Genomic DNA, 23514 nt, shown 5'->3' with positions numbered 1-23514 from the left:
CTACTTATGCACAAAGGGAGAGATGGGAGCATGAATGGTAAGAACTTAAACTGCCTAGAATGTCTACTAAATGTATTGAGAAATCAAAGGTAGGAGGCGAAAGAAATCAAGGCTTACAGATAACTCCAAGATTTTTGTCTCAAATCAACTAAGTAAAACTATTAGTGAAAAAATGATAGACTGATGGAGTATTGAGAGGGAATGTCAAGAGTGTGTCTCTGGGGTTGGGAAGACAGCTCCTCAGTTAACAGCACTTACTGTGCAACCCTGACAACCAGAGCCAGGATATCTGCCACCAAATAACAAGTCAGGTGCCCTGCAAATACCTGTAACTCCAATTTTACGGATTCATGCCTTTATATATTCTTCTGGCCTCTGCATGTGCACAGCCCCCTACACACACACACACACACACACACACACACACACACACACACACTAATAAATAAATCTTTTAATTTGTGCTACCTGTGTACAAATACATAAACTATAGGACAAACAGTTAAAATATTTTTAAGAGCACAGTTGCTAAAGCAACATTGGAAATGAAATACCAAAAAAGTACTCAATTTAAGGACAGAGGAAAAAGAAAAGATAAATAAACAAACTAGTTAGAAACAAAAAGAAATACTTTTTACTTAAATGCAAACATACCAATAATTACATTAAATATAAATGGCCCAATCGCTGTGAATAAACTACAGAGATCATCAGCTAGTGCTGTGGCTTTACTAGGTTCTCTGGTCCATGTGTGAAATCTTACCTCTGATGTACCAGTGTTGAAGTGGGTGAGTTCTCACTCTCTGGAGTTGCAAATTCATCTTCCTTGGCCATGTCTCCTGCCATGTTATGGCATGTTATAAGAAGGCCTTCACCAGAAGCCAAAAAGATGCCAATCTCCAGAACCATAAAAAGTACACCTCTACTCTTTATAAATGATACCATCTGTGGTAGGTTCTTATAGCAACCAAAACAGCAAGGGCAATTAATTATACACTCTTCTCAGGAAAGTACGGTGCATTTAAGTCTAAATGGGAGTGGTTCTATTTCTAGAGAGAAAGAGAAACGTTCAGTATTGATAATGATAAAGGGTCAAGTCATCAATATATCAATGTATGTAACAAACAGCTGCTTCAAATATATAAAGCAAAACCAACTAGAAGAAAACAGAACGTGGGGTTGTGTGATATGTCTCACCAACCTTAGTGACTAGTGAAACAAGCTGATAGGAAGATAGAGATGACCCGAGCAACACTGTCAAACACTGTGGTTTAATGCACATCTGCTGCATCCTACTGCAGCTGAGATACAATTCTCAAAACTGCATGCGTGCACTCCCTAATTGTGTTACATCAAAAGTAAGCCTCAATAACGTTACAAAAATTGAGAATATTAGAAATACATACTTTGGGCCAATGAGATGGTTCCGTGGATAACAGCACTTGCTGCCAAATCTGATGACCTGAGTATGAGACACATAATGGAAGAAGAGAACTAATTCCCACAGATTGTCCTTTGTCCTTGTCCATACCCATTCTGTGACTTGCATGTATGTGTATACACACACACACACACACACACACACACACACAAATAATGAAATGCAATTTTTATTTAAAAAAAGAACTACATCTTCTGAACCCAGTATAATTAAGTCAGAAATTGGTAACAAATATCTGAGAAGATCCCTAGTAGCTGGGTTTAACACATTTCTAAATAGTTGCTGGGTTGATACACACATACACACACACACACACACACACACACACACATGCACACACACATACATACATGCACACGTACACGCACACGCACACGCACATACATACACACACACACACACACACACACACACACACACACACACACACACACACCAAAAAATCTGAACTTAGTTAAGATCAAAAGTACCAAATGTGTGAGTGGCATCCTACGAGGCAGACCTGACTTGAATTACTTAAACTAGAAAGGAAAGGTTTAAAATGATCATGAGCTAGGAAATGGGAACCTTTGAAAACAAAGATGGTTCTTTGTTAGAGTAAGCAAGGGCCTGGCTCTTCAGGGAAAGCAGAGGCATGATACAGGTGATGGGTATCAGAAAGCAAACCGTATTGATCCATGTTCTAGACTACTAAAGGGTCTCCAGTGCTATCAGGCAGACGGGAGATCAATAGGATTTAGTGCTTTTATAAAAGAGACCTAAGAGAGGCATGTTTGTCCATCCTACCACTTAAGGAAGAAGGTACCACAGCAGCCCATAACTGCTGACACCTTGAGCTTGGCCTCCCAGCCCCTATTATTGTGAGAAGTCAATTGCTTTTGGTTAGAAATTGCCTCATCTAAAGCATTTTGTGTTGGTGACATGGGCAAACTAAAAAAGAAATAGAGATAACTTCTGCCTTCCAGGGTCATTTCATTTAGTGAAAAGACTTGGTTTCTAGAGTCCCACCAGTCGCATGAGGCAGTAAATGACAAGGAGTGATTTCAGTCTCTTTTTCTATATCAGACCCCAGGCCATGGCATGGATGACACCCATGCTGGGAGCAAACCCTCTCTATTGTCTTCCTGACATACACACCAGATTCCTTTGAAAGCCCTCCCACCCACAAGAGACAATGTAGGTGTTCACTAAGCCAATGAGGCTGACACCTACAGTTTACACGTGAGAGTTGCAGCCCCAGCCTGTAGCAGAATGAAGCTTCTCACTTAGGGTTCTCACTACGGACAGCTGGACAGAACTGCATGTTAGTCTGAGTTCTGATGACATGGACCAGGGAGGGAGTAGGAAGAAAGTGACAGGGCTCTAAACTAGAGGTTGCCATGCCACCGGGACCCCTGAGATCCTCTAGGAAGGATCAACCACTTGTTCATATGCATCCCCATTACTCCTTACCTACATGACACACACAAGCCACACTGCTTGTTAATGACTGAATTCTGCCCCACCTCACCCCTGCTCATTCACAGAAGCCCTGACACACAACCACCCTGTGCCACTGTGTTTGGAGACAGCATCTATAAGGAGGCCATGAGAGAGGGTTCTTCTGTCAGCAAGAAAGAGAAGGGACAGCTAAGCCATTTTACTTCACATGGCTACACAGAGGACACACGAGGACACTGAGACAAAGTAGCTATCTGCAAGAAGCCACAGGGAGACCACTCCAGCTCCAGGACCAGGCTCTGGGGATGTGAGGAACTGAATGTCTGCTGTTTAAGCTGCCTCACGTGTGGGACTTAGTTTTGGCATCCTGTGGAGATCGAGTGCTACACTGCTCACCTTTATTCATCCCAGAAATGTAGGATCATAGTCAGATGGCACACTTGGTGACCGTCCCCCAGGTTTGGTGTCCTGCCCTTAGCCACTTGAGTGGCAGTAAGCTCTTGCTTGCATTGTGTCCCTGTGTCTACGACTTTTCACTGTGTCAAACCTTTTAACTCTTGGCCCCTGTAGGAGTGGAGAACCATTTCTCTGCTTTATGGATTGGCCAGGGAGGTGCAGCAAAAAGCATTTCAGTATTGAGCCTGCAGCAGCAGAGCAAAAGCCATCTTTAAGACCAACTCTGATCTTGGTTGAAAGTGACTTCCTGGCTTTCCCCCTCTGTCCTCAGGACAGAATTCTCTGTGTAAATCTATGTGAGAGGGGAGATACGGGCTGCTTCTGCACCCCATCCTTATCCAATCCTCTCCACTGCCTCGATATGTACGTATGTGTGTATATGTATGCATTATGCATGTATGCATGTATGTATGTGTATGTATGTATGTAATGTATGTATGTGTGTGTATGTATACATGTATACCTTTCTATCTCTATCTCAATCCTTACATCTATCTCTCCATTTTTCTTTCATTCCATGGTATAGGTGGGGCTATAGCTTTCCCCCGAGAACTTGGGAGTAATAGAGATACAGCTGAGAAGAGAGGGGGAGGGGACTTGTGAAAAACTGAAAGAGATATCCCAGAAGCCACAGCAAGAGCACTGCAGTGCCACACACACACACACACACACACACACACACACACACACACACACACACACACACACACGCCAATCCTGGAACATGTAAGAGCCATGTCCTGAAGGGGCTGCAGGGGGACCCCACGAAGGACCACAGAGGGTTTGCTCCCCACCAGCCAAGGCAACACCTTAACACATGGTACGCACATGGCCATAAACCCGACGCTCTGTGTGCACGCTTGTCTTTCCTCAAGCCTGTTGGTCTATGTTGAGCTAAAAAGAAAAAAAAATCTGTTTGGAATCACACGGAATTCCTGGGAAAAATTCAACTCTTACACCCCATTGTCTTCTGGCGCCGGCTCACGTCTTCTCGCCATGAACATGTAGAGGATCTGTAGTCAGCCCTATTTTAGGGAGCTGGCTATTTGTGCTATTTGTGGAGGGTCCATTGTTCCATAGCTGCTGAGCATGCAAATCTGGGCCATGGGAGGATGAGCCCTGCCCCAGCCCCCTCTTCACTCTCAGCACAGCAAGCATTCGGCTGTCTGGGGACCAAGCCACTCATGGTGGCCAGGGTTGGCAGGGTTTCTTCTAGCAAGGCAGGGGGCACAGGGGCAAAGCAGTTTGGCTGGGCTTGGCACCAAGACAGGAAAAAGTCTCTGCAGAGTGCAGGGTGTGAGGCACAAGGGTTATCTAAGGGAGACTGAAACATGGGACTTGAGTTCAGGACTGAGTGGAGAGGTTCCAAGAGGAACACTATTGTGCTGGAATTTGTTGCACTATCGTGAGGAGCCAGCCTTGGGATGGCTTGACCCCAGGATGAAGAGATAGTGAGATCAGATCCCCTGTCATGCTGTGGTTCCTCACAGATGTGCAGGAGTCGGGAGGGACACCGCAGGGTTCACTGTCAAGATGAGGCTCCGAGTTCATCACAAGCTGCTCTCCAGAGGCCTGACTCAGCCTCTGGTGTTGTCTGTCTGTCTGTCAGTCTCTCTCTCTCCTGCCTTCTTCCCCTCCCCTCACCACCCATCTCTCCAGGGTCTCATGAGGCCCAGGCTGGCCTTAAAGTTGCTTTATAGTTGAGGATGACCTTGAACTTGTAATCCTCCTGCCTCTGCCACCCAAATGCCACACATATGTCATCATGCCTGTTTTATGCAGTGCTGGAGATGAACCCCAGGGCTTCTACATGCCAGGAAGCACGCCACCAACTGAGCTACACCACCAGTCCATGCTGGCTCTCTCCGACCTCCCTCCCAACCCTGAACCATAGTTCCAAGTCCCGTCTGAAAGCTTCAGAACCTGCTCTCCAGTGTGAGCACATCCTGGGTCCTGAAACCCTTTAGTGTGAGGATGTGCACAGATAAGGGTCGTTGTCACAGGGCTGTCTGTCTGCAAGGTGCTGCACTCTCCCAAGAAGCAGATGCCCTGCAGTGGATACTGAGTGGACTTCCACAGAGGCCTCGGCTGGAGGAAATGCACAGGATCAGCGGGAGACTGCCTAGAGAGAGAGATCCAGGAGGTGACAGGCATTCTAGGCAGATGAATGGCAAGCCTAAAGACAGTGACAATGAAAGGTCTGATAGTTTGGGGGACCATGAGCTGTGTGTGTTTGGTGGCCAGACAGGGGGTTGGAGCCATACTCAATGACAGTTTCTCCCTCCCCTGAAAGCAGAGTCAGTCCCCTCATGATGTCAGGTGCCTTGTCAGCAGATTCAACACAGAGACAAACATTAAAGAAGGTGTGCCTCCCTACTGAACATGCGATAACCTCATCCTATCCTTACATCACAGACAGTACAGTTTAACTCTGTGTATGTACCTGGCGTTCCTGCTGTAGTAATATTGCTAAGGATAGAGAGGCAATCAAAGGAAATTGGGAGGGGATACACCATTGTGTAGGAGGGACTTGAGCATCTTTGATCTGGGTGTCTAGAGGTCCTGAAGGCATCCCCCGTGCCTACTGGGGAATGGTTGTCCTTAGAAGCACAAGTCTCTGGAAAGGACTTCCTCTAGAGATGCATGACCCAGCCAACTTCTCCCACAGCCGGACTTCTTGGAGAAACAGCACTTGTCTGGACTCTGAGATTCAGAAGTGTTTAACTCCCAAGGAGGAAGCAGAAGTGGGTGGTAGAGCCAGTACCCCACTGTTTCCATGCACAGGTGGCTTTTCCTGCCCTGCCTCAGTTCCTGCCCTATGATTTGGGGTAAGAGTCCAAATGTTATTGCAACCCCGAGCCCTATGTGTGCCAGCTGTCATTTTCTAAAGTATGTTTACAGATCTATCTGGAATGCATCTGTGCTACACAGAATTTCCTCCTCCTGGGTAGCAAGTCTGAGGTGTCTCTGAGAGAGTGTTCAGATGGTTGAACTGAGAGGATGAGAAGGTGAACAGTCACCATCGTTCATGACCCCCTGCACATATATAACCCATCCGTGTATCTCATGCATGTATAATCCAGTAATGCATCTCATGCATGTATAACCATGCATGCATCTCATGCATGTATAGTCATGTGTGCATCTCACGCATGTACAACCCATGCTTGTATCTCATGCATGTATAGCCCATGCATGTATAGCCCATGCATGCATCCTATGCATATATAATCCATGCTTGTATATCATGCTTGTATAACCCATGAATGCATCTCATGTGAGTATAACCTATGCTTGTATCTAATCATTAAACCCTCCCCACACTTGGGGACTGGGACAAGGTATCTTCCTATGCCTTGGGACTCTATTTCTCCACTAGCTACTCCAAGACCCAGTGCCTCTTTTTGAGGCATCTCCTGCAGCCCCTGTCTGCTTCGTCCTTTGTCCTCATAGCCTGGCTTTCAGATTCATTTACCCATTTTTTTTTCCTGATGGGAAAATTCCTTCTACCAACCAGTACTCTACCAGAGCCAGGCGGGGCCTTTCGTCTCCCTCCTAGAGGCCCGTCCTGTACTCTCAGCACACTTGCACTGTTTTTGGGGACAGTGAGGTCATGGAAGCTGGCTGCTGCGGAGCCATTCGGCACAGCGTAGGCTCAGAAGTGTGGTTCACAGTCTGTCCCCCTGCCCAAGAGGCAAGCCTAGGCATCTCTGCTCCCTGCAGCTTGTCTGCTGCTCCCAGTGGAAGAGGGGGCGTGTCCCAGACCCTGTCAGACCATGCACCCCTCTTTGTGCTGGAGGGCTGGCTGGCCACCTGTTGTTAATCTAGCCTGATAACCCATCCTGCGCTGTGTCAGCAGTTCAAAAGGGCACTGTTAGTATTTTTTTGCCGACTTCAATTAACATGAGATTTCAGAGGCCTCTCTGATCACATTTCATCTGTCATAAGTCGGGAACAAAACAGACAGACTCCAGTTGAGAGGAGGAAGGAGTTTATTGCAAACAACAACAACCAAACAGACAGTCTGGGCTGTCCCCGACAAAAGGGGAGTGTCAGGTGCCTCTGCCTTGCCTTTCGCCCACCTCAGCCCCTCAGCTCCTGGGGGGGGGGCTTCTTCCCACCTTCCTCCCCTCTCCAAAAGATGTAAGTGCAATAACTTACTTTAAAAGAAAAGAATGTTTCTCTTTAATATTTTGCTATAACGTAGTTACATGGTGGTATAGGCAGTAAAACTTTATGGAACGGACCTCAATTTTTTTTTACATTTTTCTGAAATTTTAATGTATTTTAATATATATATTTATATATTTGAATGTTCCACCCCAGGCCATTAAGCTAAAAGAAAAGTTGCATTTGTACAGGGTTAAACTATCTTACAAGAACAGCCAGTATTTGTTGAGGTTCATGTTCCATCACACTCAGCTTTTCTCTCTCGCTCTCTCTCTCTTTTTTCTGACCACGACACACCCAAACAGATTATTAGACATTGAAAACGGTCCTCCAAAATCAGTAGTATACAGGCCTAGCTCTATGTGTGAGTGAAAGGGGAGCAAAGGAAGGGGAAGGGTGGGAGATACTGTCCAGTGGGAACTCCTCCCTATGGCATCCTTGCAGCAAAATGGAGCTGAGGGACAGAAATAGAAGCTTGCCCCGGTTTGAAATTGTAAGGTTATGAATTAGCATCCTGGGGGCCAGATTGCCTGCCTCACTCCCTCTGCTGGGTCTGTGTCTCTATAACTGACAGTCAGGGTCATTCCTATTGACCTTTAACCTTGGGATCCTCTGAGTCCCCAGAGATGTTCTGCCCAAGGATAGCCCAGAGGGTAATTGACTGAATAAAGGGGACATGGTGGTTTCCATAGAATCCTTCCTGTCTGCTCAGGGAGATGGGCATCCGAGCTGTGTCCAACATGATCCTGGCAGTGTGTGCTGGAGAACTTATAGATCTTGCTGCCTCTTTGCCTAAATCCCCACTCATCCTGCTCCTCAAAGGTGGAGATGTGGTTGTGAGAACTGAGGATCAGGAAGAAACAACTCAAAGAAAACCTTGGAGGCCTGCCTGTCTGCCCCAGAACCTGGGCCCGGTACTGTGAAGGGGCCCCTGAATAGCTGAGCTGTGGTGGGCAGGACTGCTCTCTGTGGCACAGCCAGGCAGGCGGGACTAAGCATGGCCCCTAACTATGCTGTTAGGCAAGGCTGGCCTCAGCTCAGTCAGCTTCCTCATCTAGCAGTGACCACCCAGCAGGAAGTCCTCTCTCTTCATCTGCGCTTCTGTCTCTTTAGGAAGCCAGGTTGCCATGACCGTCTAAGATACGAAGGAGGCCCAGTGGGAACTCAGGCATCAACTGAGACCAAGGCCTGCCTTCCAGAGCAGCCTAGGTGAAAATGTCTACATCTGGAGCGATGGTAGAAGGCATGTCAATGCTTGGCTGTCTGGAAACGAAGGGGGATTTATTTCTATAAACTATTTTCATTCTGAAGCTTCCAGGTTGGAGTTTTCCTGACTTTGTGTTTAGCCTGGCCAAAAATAGAACTTGAAGTTAAACGTCACTCCCTCTCAGAAGAATCTACCAAAAGCCCTCTCTCTGTCCTTCCTTCTTGCTGGGTTGCCCAGGCTCTCACTCTCTACATAACAGCCATGAAAGAAGGTCCCCAAGGTGTTGCTTCTGACCTGATGTCCTTCCTTCTCTTGATAGATTCTGAGACCATGTAAGACAGACCTAGATCCCCAAAGATCTGAAGCATTAAAGCCAAGCCACCAAGAACCCTGAATTCAGTACCGCAAACCTTCTTTGCCTTCCTAAGATCTTTCTAAGAACTAGGAGTGGCCGACCCAACCCAGAGTCTGCATTCTACTGAGGGCTTAGTCTGTCTACAATCCAGAGCAGATGAGGACACACAGCAGGAAGGCATGCTTCCCTCTCACCCACTGAGACCTAGAACAGATCGAAGGCAGGGGTCCTCGTCCTCAGCCCAACCTAAGAGGCCATTCGGAGAGCTGAACCCTGGGCCTAGTGAGCCAATAGTCAAGGCAGAAGGTAGAAAAGGCAAGTGTGTCTCCTCAGGAAAAGGCCACCTGCTTGAGGGACCTACCTCAAGGGTGGTTCTGTGCTCCAGCTCAGGTGAGGGCTGGACCCACTTCAAATCCTAGTTCCTAGCTCCAGGTCAAGTCAGGTAGACAGAGAGCCCCTTCCTTCAAATAGGGGATTGGTTTCAGGAGGACTTCCTGCCATGGGGAGTGGACCTGGTGGGGCTTGATGAGAGCCTTTCCTGAGGCAGAGGCAGAGCCTTTCCTGAGGCCAGCTGAGGCAGAGATCATGGCCCCTGGGGAAGAAGGAAGGATAGGATCTCTGAGAGGGTGTGTAGGGTAACTGAAAAGCGGCTCTCCTTTTATCCTAGAGGGGCACCAATCTCCACCTACCCTGTATGGGGAGCTCCGGCAGATGTGACGCTGTGGCAGGGTGGTGGGTGGGCATAGTTAGTCTGAGCATGGTAAGGCCGTCCTGGCTGGAGGCTGCTGAGCTGGTCACGTGTCCTCTGCTCCTGATCCCTTCAGCCATGGCCCTGTGCTCTAGCTTATGTCTTCCAAGGTGTAACTTCTTCCAGCCCAAGACACTGCCCAACAGCCCCAACGAATGACCAGGAGGGAGAGGACAAATATCTCAACTCCTCCCAGAGGGGCCCTGAGGAGGCACTAGGGCTGACCAAGGGACTTCTCCACCATAGAAGACACCGGGTGGTACCCAGATTCAGCCCACTGGATCATCATTCTGGGATCTTCTCTGCTTCCGATGGCCATGTGTGATGGTAGCGGTGGGGGAAAAATCTGTGTCCTTGCCTCTCTTCACACCTGGCAACCACCTTCACAGTGTCAACCAAAGCCAGCTGAGGAGCAAAGGCTGGCCCACATCTCCATGAGGGCTATGGGTGGACTTCAACAGCGTCCTTCAGCTCTGTCCCCTCCTCTCACCTCCTACTTCTTCCAGGCACATCTGTCACAGGGGACAGTAAAGACACAGTCACCAGGGCCCATTGGGTGGGTGGATGAGCAGATTCCTTAGATACAGAACGTGGGATTCTATGTGTTTTCAGGGAGCAAAGGAAGTGAGGAGCCGGCCCTGCGTGGCAGCTTGTTACTTAAGACACGCAGCCATAGACCCGGAGACCAGGAGACCCCACAGGAAAAAGGAAGGTGAGACGAGGCTGGACTGTTGAAGCTGCTAGGTCTGGAAGGGAGCCTAACTTTGACTCAAGTCAAATGGAAGGGGCAAAAGAACAGGAAGAGAGACAGGGCCTCAGCTTACGTGATGCAAAGCTACACACAGGGCCACCTGGCTTTCTCCACTGCCTTTGGCAGGGAGCAGGGGTCATGACCTCAGAGCCAGGGAGGGGCAAGAGCCTACCCTCGCCCCCTCCCTCCCAGCAGTCCCTGGGGTCTCAGACTTGGGGTGGCTGAAAGTGCTGAGGGCCAGGCCCCTGGGCCAGGCCAGGTTCCTAAGAGGAAAGTCAAGTGGGAAGCTGGGGCCTGGAAAACAGGGGCATGGCCAGGGCCCCAGGGAAGGGGATGACATCAGGAGTGGCAGGAGGGGCTCTGTCATGTGGCCCAAGAGATGGCTGCACTGTGCTCCTTGGCCTTCATGCGCAGGGCAGCAATACTCGAGGTCTTGCGGTCTGGCTCGCCATTCATCTCGTAGCCGTTGAGGCCCGGACTGATGCCAGCTGCTCCAAACAGGCTGCCCATGTGTGTCTGGCCCACGTGACTGCCAGCTCCAGAGACACTCAAGAAGTCGGAGACGCTGCTGGCTCCAGAGCCAGGAGGGTGAGCGTGAGGGGACATGCAGGCAGGCACTGGGTCACAGGGGACCACACAGGCTGGCACTGGCGAGGCAGCCCCATTGTTGCCAATCCAGGACGGGTTCTGAATCTGGGGACAGTGAAAGAAGAGATGTCACAGGCTAGCTGGGAGGGCAGTGGTACAGAAGGGCTCAGCTGTCCATCATTGCAATGAAACCATTCTTAGGTGTCCAACATTAAAGATGCCCAGGGAACCCCTGGTGGTGAATTTATGTTTTAGAATTTCAATTTCCAGGGTAGGTCAGTAGCAAGGATTGTGTTTCAAACTGCCTTAGGGTCCAGGCAAAGCATTGCTCTGGATTCACCTGAAAGCATCTCTGAGGCCTGGGGCAGGGGGCGGACAACACAGACTGCAGGCTTGCAGGTCGGGGCGATGTAGGGATCACTGTGGGGAGCATCTGAGTGCTCCCATAGGCCTAGGTCAATGCCTAAGGCTCCAAGACAGAACCCTTGAAGGTTCCCAACTAGTCCAGCAGTGAAAAAGTGGCCCCAGCTCTGAGGTGAGGTTCAACTACACATCTTCTCTTCTACTGACATCCTTTTTCTCTCCCCAGCTCCCACATCTAGCCTCAGTGTCTCTGCTCTCTAAGTATCTCCAAGGGGGTGAATGTGGGGTGCCTAGGTTCCCTTTGAAGAAAGGACTAGCTCCTTTCAACTGTACATTCTAGGCTCTCAGTTGTTTCAGACAGGACTCTCCTAGCATGCACATCCTTAAGGTGGCAAGAATTCAAGGAGGCCTTTAGAACCACCAGGTGGGCAGTGGGTCCTAAAGCGCCACAGGAACTTCTAATGCTCTCAAGAACTGTCTGTAGACTGACCACACACTGATCCTGGCCCCAGCATGCCTCAGAGTGGGACAATGTGATCACCACCCCCTCCTGGAAATGATCTAGGATCTGAGTCTGTGGGGCAGGTGAAAGAGACGGGCAAATGTCTCTTGTTGGCTCCCTCCCTCTAGCTCTGAGCTCAGATGGCAGCCATCAAGGGCAAAGAGCGAGAGCCAGAGGTTGGCCCTGGGAAGACAGAGGGAGAGGGAAGACAAGCATTAAAGAATGTGACCAGAGGTGAAGCTGATGTACCAGACACCCCTCATTCCTCAGCCTCACAGTGAGGTCTGCCCTCTGACCCTCAAATCCTGAGGGAGGTGGAGGAGGTACAGAACTGGCCCAGGTCAGGGGTGGAATGGGCGGGGGCTGTTTGATAGCATCGAAGCTGTGCACACTCAGGAGCACTGATGTGACTGGCAGCTGGAAAGTCTCAGGACTTAGAGGAGGCTTAGGCAGAGGTAGGTCATGAGAGAGGTGCCAGGGATGCACGCTCAGACAAGAGGACATCTGTCCAGATGCCCCAGTGCCTGGCATCACCCACAATGCTCCTTGTTCTCGCTGATGGACAGGAGGGAAGTTTCTGGAAAAGGGAAGGGAGACAGCAGGCAGATGCCTGAGTGTCAAGCCCATGCAGCTATCTTCCAGAAACAATGACCCTAGACCCTACAATAGTGTTATAGAAGAGCTGAAGCAGACACTTACATCGTGTCCAACTTATACACAAAGAAGCTGGGCCTCAGAGAGCTGCAGATACACATGAAGAGAGCAAGGCTCTAAGACTCCGTGGAACCTTTGTCTTGGGCCCGTGTGCATTTCAACCTGACCACAAGTCCTTGCTATCTCAGCACATCGTTACTTGGAGTGCCCTGAGGGACAGCCAACACCCTGGAAAGCTCCTGGTTTTCTGTCTGCCAGATGCTTACCACAGCAGAGGACAGCACTGTCCCAGCATTCTAGGTCTCCCAGTCAGGGTCAAACATGCATACACCTGACGTCCCTGAGCCTAGTCTTCCTCCTCTGCTTCATCCCAGGTCTAGGGCCAGAGGGAACATAACAGGCAGGGGGATGTACCTGGGCATAGTTCTCGGCTCGGGTGAGGAGGGGCAACTCATAGGCCGTGGAGAAGTGGGTTCGGACCTGCTGCATCTGCCCAAAGCGCTCCCTCTTTCGCCACTTGGCCCTCCGGTTCTGGAACCAAACCTACAGGACAAAGCAGCGGGTAGTCACAGGGGTTAGGCCTTGCTCTCAGGCAGTGTGTGTGTGTGTGTGTGTGTGTGTGTGTGTGTGTGTGTGTGTGTGTGTTAGGGGCACAAAGAGTCAATCTGCACCTTTCCCTCTTTGGTATGAGAACTATGTAGAATTGTCAGAGTTGGGAAGGATGCCATTATTCCAGTAACCATCAGTGTGATTTGGGGCCTAACTGTGAAGCTTCAGATACTAGAACAGGCAAATATTGCGCGCGCGCGCGCGCACACACACACACACACACACACACACACACACACAAGGAGACATAGAGAATGAGTACAAGCCATTGGTCATTGGTCTTCCTGGCACTGTATGCAAAATGTAGAGGGTCCCAGACTCCAGGAAGAGTCCCATCGAGCTATGAAGACCTTTTCTAGAAGTTTCTTCCCTTAGCCAATTCCTTCGTGTTATGGTGAGTGAAGCCCTCTGAAACAGGAAAGATGTGTGGAAACAGGAGCTAGACTATGGAATTTGCCCTTAGTGAGGTATCGGTAGGGTGGCTGTTGAAAAATCTTATACAGACTGACTGGTGCTGGACAGGTGCTACCTGTCACTGAGGTATATAGGTGCTACACCATTGGCTTGACCAAACTCTGAGCCAGGAGAGATGTAAATGTGGAGTCTCTGATGGGGTGGCTGAGAACCTTCCTAAGATACGAGGAGAAGGGCAAGAGCAGGCTGCTACCCCAGGGAACTTGGCTGGTTATGGACAGAAAGGAGGATGCAGTCGGAGAGGTGGGAGAGAAAAACAATGGGAAGAGGACAGAGCAGGCTCTCCCTAGAGGACAATGCCGACAGCTTTCTCTCTATCTTCTAGTGGGCTCAGTAGATTCAGATGTACACAGGCTCAGCAATGTGTACTCAGTCTGTCACCTGCAGGCTGCATGCACCACAGGATAGCTGCAAACACAGCCCAACACAAAAGTGTAAACTTGCTTAAAACACTTTTAAAAAACCTATTGGTTTCGTAACTCATTTGCGTGGTCCACAATTGTGAGCTTTGTTGATGAGCCATTAGAGTGGCAAAAGCTGGACAGGTTTGTGCCCCTGCGGTCTGCACCCAGGCTGCTATTTGGGGTCTAGACTCTGAGAAAGACATTAACAGGGCAGGGCAGGGCAGGGCATCCCTAGCTGTGGCAATCCACCACACTTCTGAGATGGAGACCAGAGTAGCCTCTCTGCCATCCTGCCTGAGAACACCCAGACTCCTCAAGAACCATGGCAGAGAAAGATGAGGAACAGTAAGTATGGGCCTTCCTGAGGCTCTGGCATGGGAGGCTTCCAGGGCATCTTTTAAAAATGGGCCTGTGGCAGTGCCTGAACTGCTAAAAGCCTCAAGTTCCACATCCTTAGGATGGGGCTGAGGTCTGGGCTGATGTCAGAGTAGAAGTGGAGACAGCAGATGGGAACACAGCATGAAGTTTCTAGAACAGTTGAGCTGTTTGTTTATGACTCCTGACCTCATTCTCTTGCTGAAGAAAAGTGGTCAAAGTCTGCAGGAAGTGTGTCTCATTAGAGTCGGGTAGGGAAAGTAGGTGTATTCCTTTCCTTTCCTAATCTGACTTATATACACATTTACACACAAAGGTACTATCTGGTCATGTGCATGTGTGTGCGCGCGCGCGTACACACACACACACACACACACACACACACACACACACACACACACACACACAGAGTGTCCTTCCTATGACCTCCCTAGAGAACAGCTCTCTTTAAGGCTCAGGGTCTCGGCCCCTGCCCCAGAGCCTGGGGAAGGGTACTTTTACTTTGACTAGGCCTGGGGTGAAGGCCCAGGATGCCCACTGGGAGAATGGAAGACATGGGGGCTCTTCTGCATGGTGAAATGGGATCCCCCTTTATCAGCGGCTGCAGTGGGGGCTGGGGTGGGCTGGAGGAATCAATCAGAGGAGCTTGTTTTCATTTCATGTTTAATTTCCTGCAGACTGAGCTCAGTCTTCCGCTCCATCCTCCGCCTCCCAGGGTTTTCTGGAGGGGGGCACTAGAAGCACCAAAATATATAGCCTCACTCCTTCCTCTCTTGGGGAGGCAGAGGCAAGAGAAGCTGCTGCTGCTCCTGCTAAGGTTTTGTGCCTGAGGGTTCCAGTGTCTGTGGTGGAGAGGAGGTTGAGGTGTACAATATCACTGAGGACAGAAACTGGGACCCAGGGCTGCCTGAGAAGGGTCCAGAGCATAAGTCGGTGTCAGGCAAAGGGATTAGGGATGAGAGGAGTGGGGGCGAGGGATGGGATATGGTACTTGAGGGAGGTGTGAGTCCCATTATCTGGGAAGGGGTAGCCAAGAGCATTGTTTGGGGGAGGGTGGGGAGAAGGATCATTTGATGAAGATTCATTTGATGAAGGTGGTTGGAGATGGGGCAGAGCAGAGTAGATAAACCCAGATGGGGGGGGGGGGCTGGCCTACCAGGGACCTCCTTCTCCAGGTGGTCCTTAGTCCCTATCTTTTTACTCTGTGCCTGAGGCCCGAGACTAAATTCTGCCTTTTTCTGTCCCCCAGTTGGCAGAAGCTATTAGCCTGGCTGCCTTCAATATCCTCCCAGCCTCTAGAAGTACCATGGTACCTGGTGCCTCCCTCTGCACTCCAGTATGTGTTTCTGTGCAGAGAATTGGTGTGTCCTCCCATCTCTGACCCCCAACTGTGCCTCTGTGCCTCGGGGCTCGTGCAACCACAGGCTCGTCTCTATAAGCCCCCAGGAGGAGAGCTCACCAAGGTCCCTGCCGTGCCTCCATTCTGGATGTTGTGGCCAGGACCACCCCGTTCCCAGCCCACCCGGGCCTGGCCCACTCAGCACAGGCCTCTCTGGAGGACTAGACCATTCAAGGAACCAACTGTCTTGGAGGAGGCCTCTCTAACCGCAGCCCATCTGGGGCCAGGGTGGGGTGGCCCAGGGCGGGGAGGCTTCAGTCTCATTGTCTTCAGACACCAGCTGTGGAGATTGGAATCCCAGACAGCAGAGAGAGGCCTCGAAGCCCCCTGGAGCAGGGCCAGACCCCAGGCTGTTTCCCATGAAGGACCATCTTGGGACCACCCATTGGCCCCTCCCTGTTCCTGCCATCACGGTACACCAGGCACCTGGCTTGCCACCAGCAAGCAGTGTGTGGGTCCTGAGCAAACTCCACAGAGGCAAGCAAGGCGGTTCTAGTACACCCCTGCACTCCCCACCCCCCGCCGGCCCCAGGGCACTGCCAGGCTCAGAGCTCAACCCAGAGGTTTGACGCACATAGAGATCCCACCCACCCTGCTGCCTTTGTACAGAGAAAAGTCTAAGAACAATCTGGCATGTGCCCGAGAACAGCAAGCTAGTCAGAAAGCACTGTTCCCGAGCTGGGGCGTCCTGGATCCCAGGCTCAGAACTGCTTCTGCATCAGTGGTTAACTCTGAGCAATCACTTCCAACATCTGGGTCTTCCTTCCTCATCAAAATAAGACGTGGTCTTTTCTGAACTACCATTCAGTAATTCCATAACCTTCCTGTTTGATAGGAAGATAGATGATATATTAGGGTTTCCCTTTCTACCTTGGCTGTCAGGAAGTATAAGGCTGAATTTAAACAACAAGGAGTCTAACCCTGGTGGGGTTTTTTTTTTTTCTGGGGCTGGGGACGGAACCCAGGACCTTGCGCTTCCTAGGCAAGCGCTCTACCACTGAGCCAAATCCCCAACCCCGGGTTTTATTTTTTTTTAACATAGTCACCCCATTTCTTGAAATGGTTTCTGACCTTAAACTAAAACAAATTTCTAGCTGTAAATTTTCTCAGCGTTTCAGAAGTAGGCCTGGGTATGTCCCTGTGTGTCAACAAAGCACTCACCTGGTTATATAGCAGTGACTCAGAATACTTGGTCTGTATTGTTCTCTGTCTCCTGCTGAGTGTTCCCTAAACTCTGCTCTAGACACACACATTCATTTCAGAAGTGTGCGTGTAACACACACACACACACACAAGTGCACACATACAAGCAGAAAGCAAACGGGTTTACCCCCACCTGAACATGCTACCTGTCTACTGGTACAGTGGACTTGCATCCAGCTGCCCCCTCTCTACCCCTTCTGTCTACCCCCAATCCTGAGCTGAAGCTGGGGCTCCTCTGGGAGCTGGAATCTCAGGAGGTGAGGTCTCGTGGGACACGAGAGGGCTCGGGCATGACAGTAAAGCCCAGCTGCTCTGCCGTTCTTCATCACACCACAGACTGCAGCACGCTCCAGCAACTGCGGCGTCTAGGGGCTGCAGGTTTCCTGGTAGTTTCTATGTGCCCAAGCTAAATGGCAGATGCCTCCATGTGTTAAACAGGACTTGCTGAAGCTGATGGTCCTTCAGCTGGTCTCGGAACCGCCAGGAGAACAGAAGCTACAATGTCATGAGACTGCCCAGGACGGTGGAGCTCTTTGTTCTGACTCCCTGCGGCCCAGGCCACAGTGCCCTGCCCATTAAAAAGGAAGATTGCCTAGGGACTGTGGAGATGGTTCAGTCTGTAAAGTACTCACCATGGAAGCAAGAGGACCTGAATTCAGATCCCTAGAACCCACTGGAAAGAGTCAAGCATGGGGTTGCACACCTGTAACTCCAATGCTGGCCAGGGGGGCAGAGCAGAGGCTCGGTGGTCACATAGTCTAGCTAAGTTGGCAAGCTTGGGGTTCAGGGAAAGAGTTTGTCTAAAAAAATAAGAGCAACTGAGAAAGACATCTAATGTTAACTTCTGGCCTTCACACACATGCGCATGTGCGTGTGTACACACACACACACACACACACACACACACACACACACACGCACGCATACTTGTGCATGCGTCTTCCCTCACTTGTAAACATACATGAACATGCACACAGACACATGCACATACACACATACACACACATATACTTGTGCATGCATCTTCCCTCACTTGTAAACACACATGAATGTAACATGCATGAACACATAATACATATACATGCATATATGTTAGAAAAAGAAAAAGAAAAGAAGCCCTCTGTGTTCACATGTGTCAGGCTCCTGCTTGCACAGAACCCACAGGTGTCATTCTTGTCATGCTTTGGGCTGAAAAGCCATCTGACTATGGAGTTGATATCGTATTAAACTGAAGCTTGAACTCTTGCTTGTGGGCTTGGTCATACCTACTTTGGCATTTGGGCTTTCTCTTTTGTTTCTATGATTTCTTACAGGGGGCCACCCTCTGGAAAAGCAGGGCCACTGAGTTGCACATATTTGCTGCCTTTGTTGTGTGTGCTAGGTGGGACCCAAACCTGTAATCCCAGGGCATGAAAGGCAAGACAAGAGGGTCAGTAGTTCAAGGCCAGCTGTGGTTACATAGCAAGACAGAGGCCAGTCTGAGCTACGTGTGACCCTGTCTCAAACAACAAGGTGAGTAATAACGGGTTTCTCATTTTAGGGGCAAGAGAATGTGACCAGTCACAGAGTCTATCGGAAAGAGGAAGCAGAACAAGTGGAAGAAAGTGACCTGCTTTGGTCCTGTTGATTTTATAATAGGCTACGTGGTGTTGTGTAGCTGAGTCGAACTGTGCTGAATAGAGCTGTGTGTGGTGAACTGTGTTGAGTTTGCAGTCTGGCACTGTTGTGTTGGGTTCAGTTTGGGTTGCACTGGGTTGGACTGGGATGAGTGTGTTGAGTTCGGGTTGCACTGGGTTGGACTGGGATGAGTGTGTAGAGTTTGTTTGGCACTGGGTTGGACTGGGATGAGTGTGTTGAGTTCGGGTTGCACTGGGTTGGACTGGGATGAGTGTGTAGAGTTTGTTTGGCACTGGGTTGGACTGGGATGAGTGTGTTGAGTTTGGGTTGCACTGGGTTGGACTGGGATGAGTGTGTTGAGTTTGGGTCGCACTGGGTTGTGCTGTATTGAACTGGGTTGAGCTGTATATGGTATGTTGTACTATAGAGAGGCGGGTTGAGCTATGTATGGTATGTTGTACTATGGAGAGGTGGGTTGCATTGCATTGGTTTGGCTAATATTGGATTCGATAGAGTTGGGTTGTACAGGGTTGCACTGAGCTGTGTACTGTGGGTCACACCATTGACTTGTGTTGTTCTAGATTGTGTTAGGTCTGCTGGGCTATGTTGGGCTCTATTATATTGGCTTGGGCCATGTTGTACTGGGTTGAGCTGAGTTATACATCATGTCCTGGGTTGTCTTTTTACTGTGTTGTATTGTGCTGTGTTATATTGGGTTTGTTTGTACTGAGTTTAATTGAGCTGTGTGTGTGGTAAATTATGCTGACTTGATTGTTCTCGGCTATTATAATGTTGTGCTGGGTCTTGTTGGGTTGTACTGGGTTCTATTGTGCTGTTGGATTGGGTTGTACTGGGTGAGTTAAACTGTGTGTGCTGAGGTACGAAACTGTGTGTAGCGAGTTGTACCGTTTTGGGGTAGGTTGTATTGGTCTGAGCTGCATTGCACTGGATCGTGCTATACAGTAAGTGGGTCATGCTGCATTGAGCTGTGCTGGCCTGGGGCTGAACCGACCTGTGTATGGTGGGTTGCACTGTGCTCAGCTGGCTGTAAGGGACTGTGTTGGGTTGTGCTGAGTGGGGTTAAACTGGGTTTGGATAGTGATGGTGAGGGCATTCATTGTATTGGCCCTGTCATGGCTGACCTGCACGCGGGCCTCGGTGAGGTCGGTCCTCATAGCCAGCTGCTCCCGGGCATACACATCAGGGTAGTGTGTCTTCTGGAAGACTTTCTCCAGCTCCTCCAGCTGGTAGCTCGTGAAGGTGGTTCTGTTCCGCCGCTTCTTGCCTTTGCTACTCTCAGAGTCGGTTTTTTCCAGGGGGCTTGGTATTTCAGCGCCAGCCCGGTCTTGGGGCCCCTTGGCCCCTGTCTCCTTCACACTGAGGTAGCTGTTGTCCATGCCCACGGGCTCAGAGTCAGGGGGCAGCTCTGGCTCACCCAGGTTGCTCTCTTTGGCTGAGGAAGAGAAAGGAAGTTTAGAAACTCGAATCTGGGAAGCGAGAGGGGAGGACACTTGATCCTCCCAGAGGCACACTGAGTACCAGGCCAAGAGATTCAAGCTCCATACTCTAGTTTTTCCTCAACCTGCTGGGTGACTTTGGGCAAGTCTGTCCCCCTCCTTCACCCTCTGTGGCATCATCGTAGAATGGCCCTTCTGGCACCAGTGTTATGTAGCTCTAGGTTGGTCAGTCTGACCTTGGTGGCCTTCTCTCCACTTTATGGCTGTAAGACTCCTCCCCTAGAAGGGTTCAAAGGAGCCAAAATCTCTTTGGAAATGGGCCCAATGGCTATCTGACACAATACGGAGGCTTCTTTGGGTAGAATTCCTCTAGCCACAGTGGACTTGGTGGGAAAGAGAAAGGACAACATTGATACCCATAGTTGGTATCATGGCGTTCCATAGCGAAGCCTTGGAGACTGTCTCAGACTTTAGCGCTGAGACCCCCCTCAAATCCCCCCCACTCCACCTATAACACTGTCTGCAGAGGAGCCTTTAGCAGGTGGGGTTCACTGAAATGTGGGTGCATGCTGGGGTCCCATTCATAGCAGCTGCCACTGTCTACCACAACTGGGAGGCATCCTTCACTCCTGGGGATGCCCCCTTAGGGGCCACAGAGAATCATTGTAAACACAGCTCACAGCCCAGGCCCTGACTGCCGATTGCTGACACAATGAGGCTCCCATAATAGATTCCTGGAAACTTAGAGCCTCAAGGAACCAAGCCAAGCCACACAGGTCAAGAGTGGGGAGGTGGAGACCAGGGTAGGAGGGTAGGAGCTCCTGGCCTACCCATCCATCTGAGCATACACACTTGCCTCACGGTAGCAGGGGCCTCAGAGTCTGGACTCCAGGGCCAGGCACCAAAGTTTCTGTTCCACACCTTTGACTTTACAGCTCCACTTTCCTAATGAACCCTTTGTGGCTCACTTTCCCCTTTATAATTTTGGGGTGAATGAAGAGACCCATGGGATATTTCTTATGGACTGTGAGAAAAGGAGAGGCACTCAGCCAGCTGACTATGTAACCTTCCACCATTACTGATGCCTGCTTCTGGTCTGGCCTTGAGGCTTCCAGGCCCTGCCAGCATAAGAGGATTGTGACCCAAGACAAGTCCTCCACGAGAGGGGTCCCTGGGGTGCACATATGTATCCAAGCACCATGGGGTGGGATGGGAATCAAGGCATGTCTCCAGATGTGGGAAGCCCCTTTCTGGCCATATGCTTAGTACATATGCTGCCAGAGCAAGCACCTGGACATACCTTTATTTGAGACTTGGGAAGAAAGAGATAGGTTCAGTGGGAGAACCATTAATAGATGTGGAGGGAGATCGTGGGAAATCCTTAAATGCGCACAAGTCCCATCCATTCACAACAAGCGTGTGTGGTGAATATAAGTGTCATCCGGTCTGACTCTCTGTTTCTTCTGGAAACAGGTTCCTGCCACCATTTGCATTTTGGATCAGGATGATGCCTCTAACCTTGACCTCCTGATGCCATTCAGATCAGGGGTTGGGGGATTGATGCTTCAAGTTTACCACACTCCCTGTGAGCATTAGGAAGGGTGAGGGAGACTTTCTGCCCCTGTCAGTCTCCTTCCAACTCTGACACTGAAGAAAGGGAGGAGAGGGTGCCCAGAGCAGGCCTGGAAGCATCTATGGGGGTGGCTGACCAAACCAGTGGCGTTACAAATGGCAGCCATGTGAAGCCAACTTACACAGCCAGCGAGCAAGCGCAGCTTCGGTGACAGCTTTGTGTGAATTGCAGCTGCCAGCAGAACCAAGAGCTTCCAGCAAAGATATTTATCTTCCTGGCAGACAAATAAGTTTTATGCTTTTTTTTCTTTTTCATTTTTTTTTAAGAAAAGAAATCCCACCCAGCTCACCCAAAATAAACACTCCTCTTGTGCAACTTCCTGGCAGCCCGGCCAGGGAAGGCAGCCGCCACCCCTCCTGGCCTAGCCGTGTCCCCCAGGCTCACCCTTGCCCCATGAACCCCATGGGAATGAGGGCCAGTTGAGGGCAGCTACACAGAAACCAGGGGTGGAAGGACTAACCCTAGCCTCCCATTTAAACTGAGGGGAAAAAAGCTAGAGAGAGAAAAGATATGCCCTGATTATCCACAGACACCGCTCCTGCTCTGGGACTACACTACCAGGGCATAGGACTTATTTCCAGGGCCTCTCAGCACCCGTAAGTCCTGCCCCTGAGCACAGGTGACAAAGATGAAGTTCTAGGCACCCTTACTACAGAGCTAGATCCCGGCCCCACAGGAGAGGATGGCAGTGTTCACAGTCTTCTGATGAGAAAGAAGTAAGGGTGTATCCCTGCCTAGATCTAGTCACCCACTGGAACAAGTGAATGGGAAATGGGGACACAGCAAAGTGTGTACTGAGATCAAAGCCCCAGAAGGACTGTGCATGTGTGCGTGCATGAGTGCGTCTGTGTGTCTGTGTGTGCGTGTGCGTGCATGTGTGTACACGTTCACACGTGCACACGGGTGCTTATGCACATAGTCAGGAGCCATCTATCAAGTTCTTGGACCCAGGGTGTCCATTGGTGTGGGGCTTGCTGTTCCACTCAACTGGCTGGGCAGAGAGCGCTGCAGATCCACCTGGCTTCACCTCCTCAGTGCTGGGTACAAGCACATCCCACCACACCCAGCTGCTTTAAGTGTGCTCTTGGGTACCCTCATGCCTGTGTGGCAGGCGCTTTACCAACTCAGCCATCTCCCCAAGCCTCAATGCCAACGTCCTAAATATTCATTGCTTATGTACGAATGTGCACCACATGAGTACTTGGGAGTTATGGATGGTTGTGAGCTACCGTGGGAGCCGAGAATCGAACCCAGGTCCTCTGCAAGAGCAGCAAGGAGTCTCAACCACTGAGCTATCCCTCCAGCTTGCCAGCCCTTTTTTTTTCCACTTTTTAGTTATTTAAAACATTTTTTAACTTCAAGTATATTTTGATCATATTCCATCCCTCCCCCAAGCCCTCCCAGATCCTCTCATCGTCTACAACCAAGGAAACGAAATTCAACCTTCTCAAAAAACCCACCAAACTGTAACCAAATTAAAGCTTGAGCACACACACGCACACACACTCACACACACGAAGGAGAAGGCGTCTGTTATATGTTCGTCACCTACAACACAACATGAGGTCTACCCTGGAGGAGTTGATATACTTAGTGTCACTCCACTGGAGAAAACTGATTTTCCCGTCTCCCAGCAGGTATGAATTGTCATTCAGTTGTTAACCTTTA

General features: G+C 50.0%; 1 protein-coding gene across 1 annotated transcript in view; it reads right to left on the bottom strand.

Annotated features, from left to right (window-relative positions):
* Positions 1 to 10557: 10557 nt before the first annotated feature.
* Positions 10558 to 23514, bottom strand: part of Alx4 (ALX homeobox 4) — a 36573-nt gene continuing 23616 nt past the window's right edge. The window contains exons 2-4 of the mRNA NM_001106553.2: positions 19899 to 20209; positions 13090 to 13218; positions 10558 to 11261 (exon numbers count right to left, since the gene is read on the bottom strand). Coding sequence (NP_001100023.1) covers positions 10932 to 11261; positions 13090 to 13218; positions 19899 to 20209 — 770 coding nt within the window. The 3' untranslated portion in view covers positions 10558 to 10931. The remainder of the gene's footprint in view (positions 11262 to 13089; positions 13219 to 19898; positions 20210 to 23514) is intronic.

This window comes from Rattus norvegicus, chromosome 3, assembly GCF_036323735.1.
Source record: "Rattus norvegicus strain BN/NHsdMcwi chromosome 3, GRCr8, whole genome shotgun sequence".
Classification (NCBI taxonomy): Eukaryota; Metazoa; Chordata; class Mammalia; order Rodentia; family Muridae; genus Rattus; species Rattus norvegicus.
This window is presented reverse-complemented; position numbering and strand designations above follow the sequence as displayed.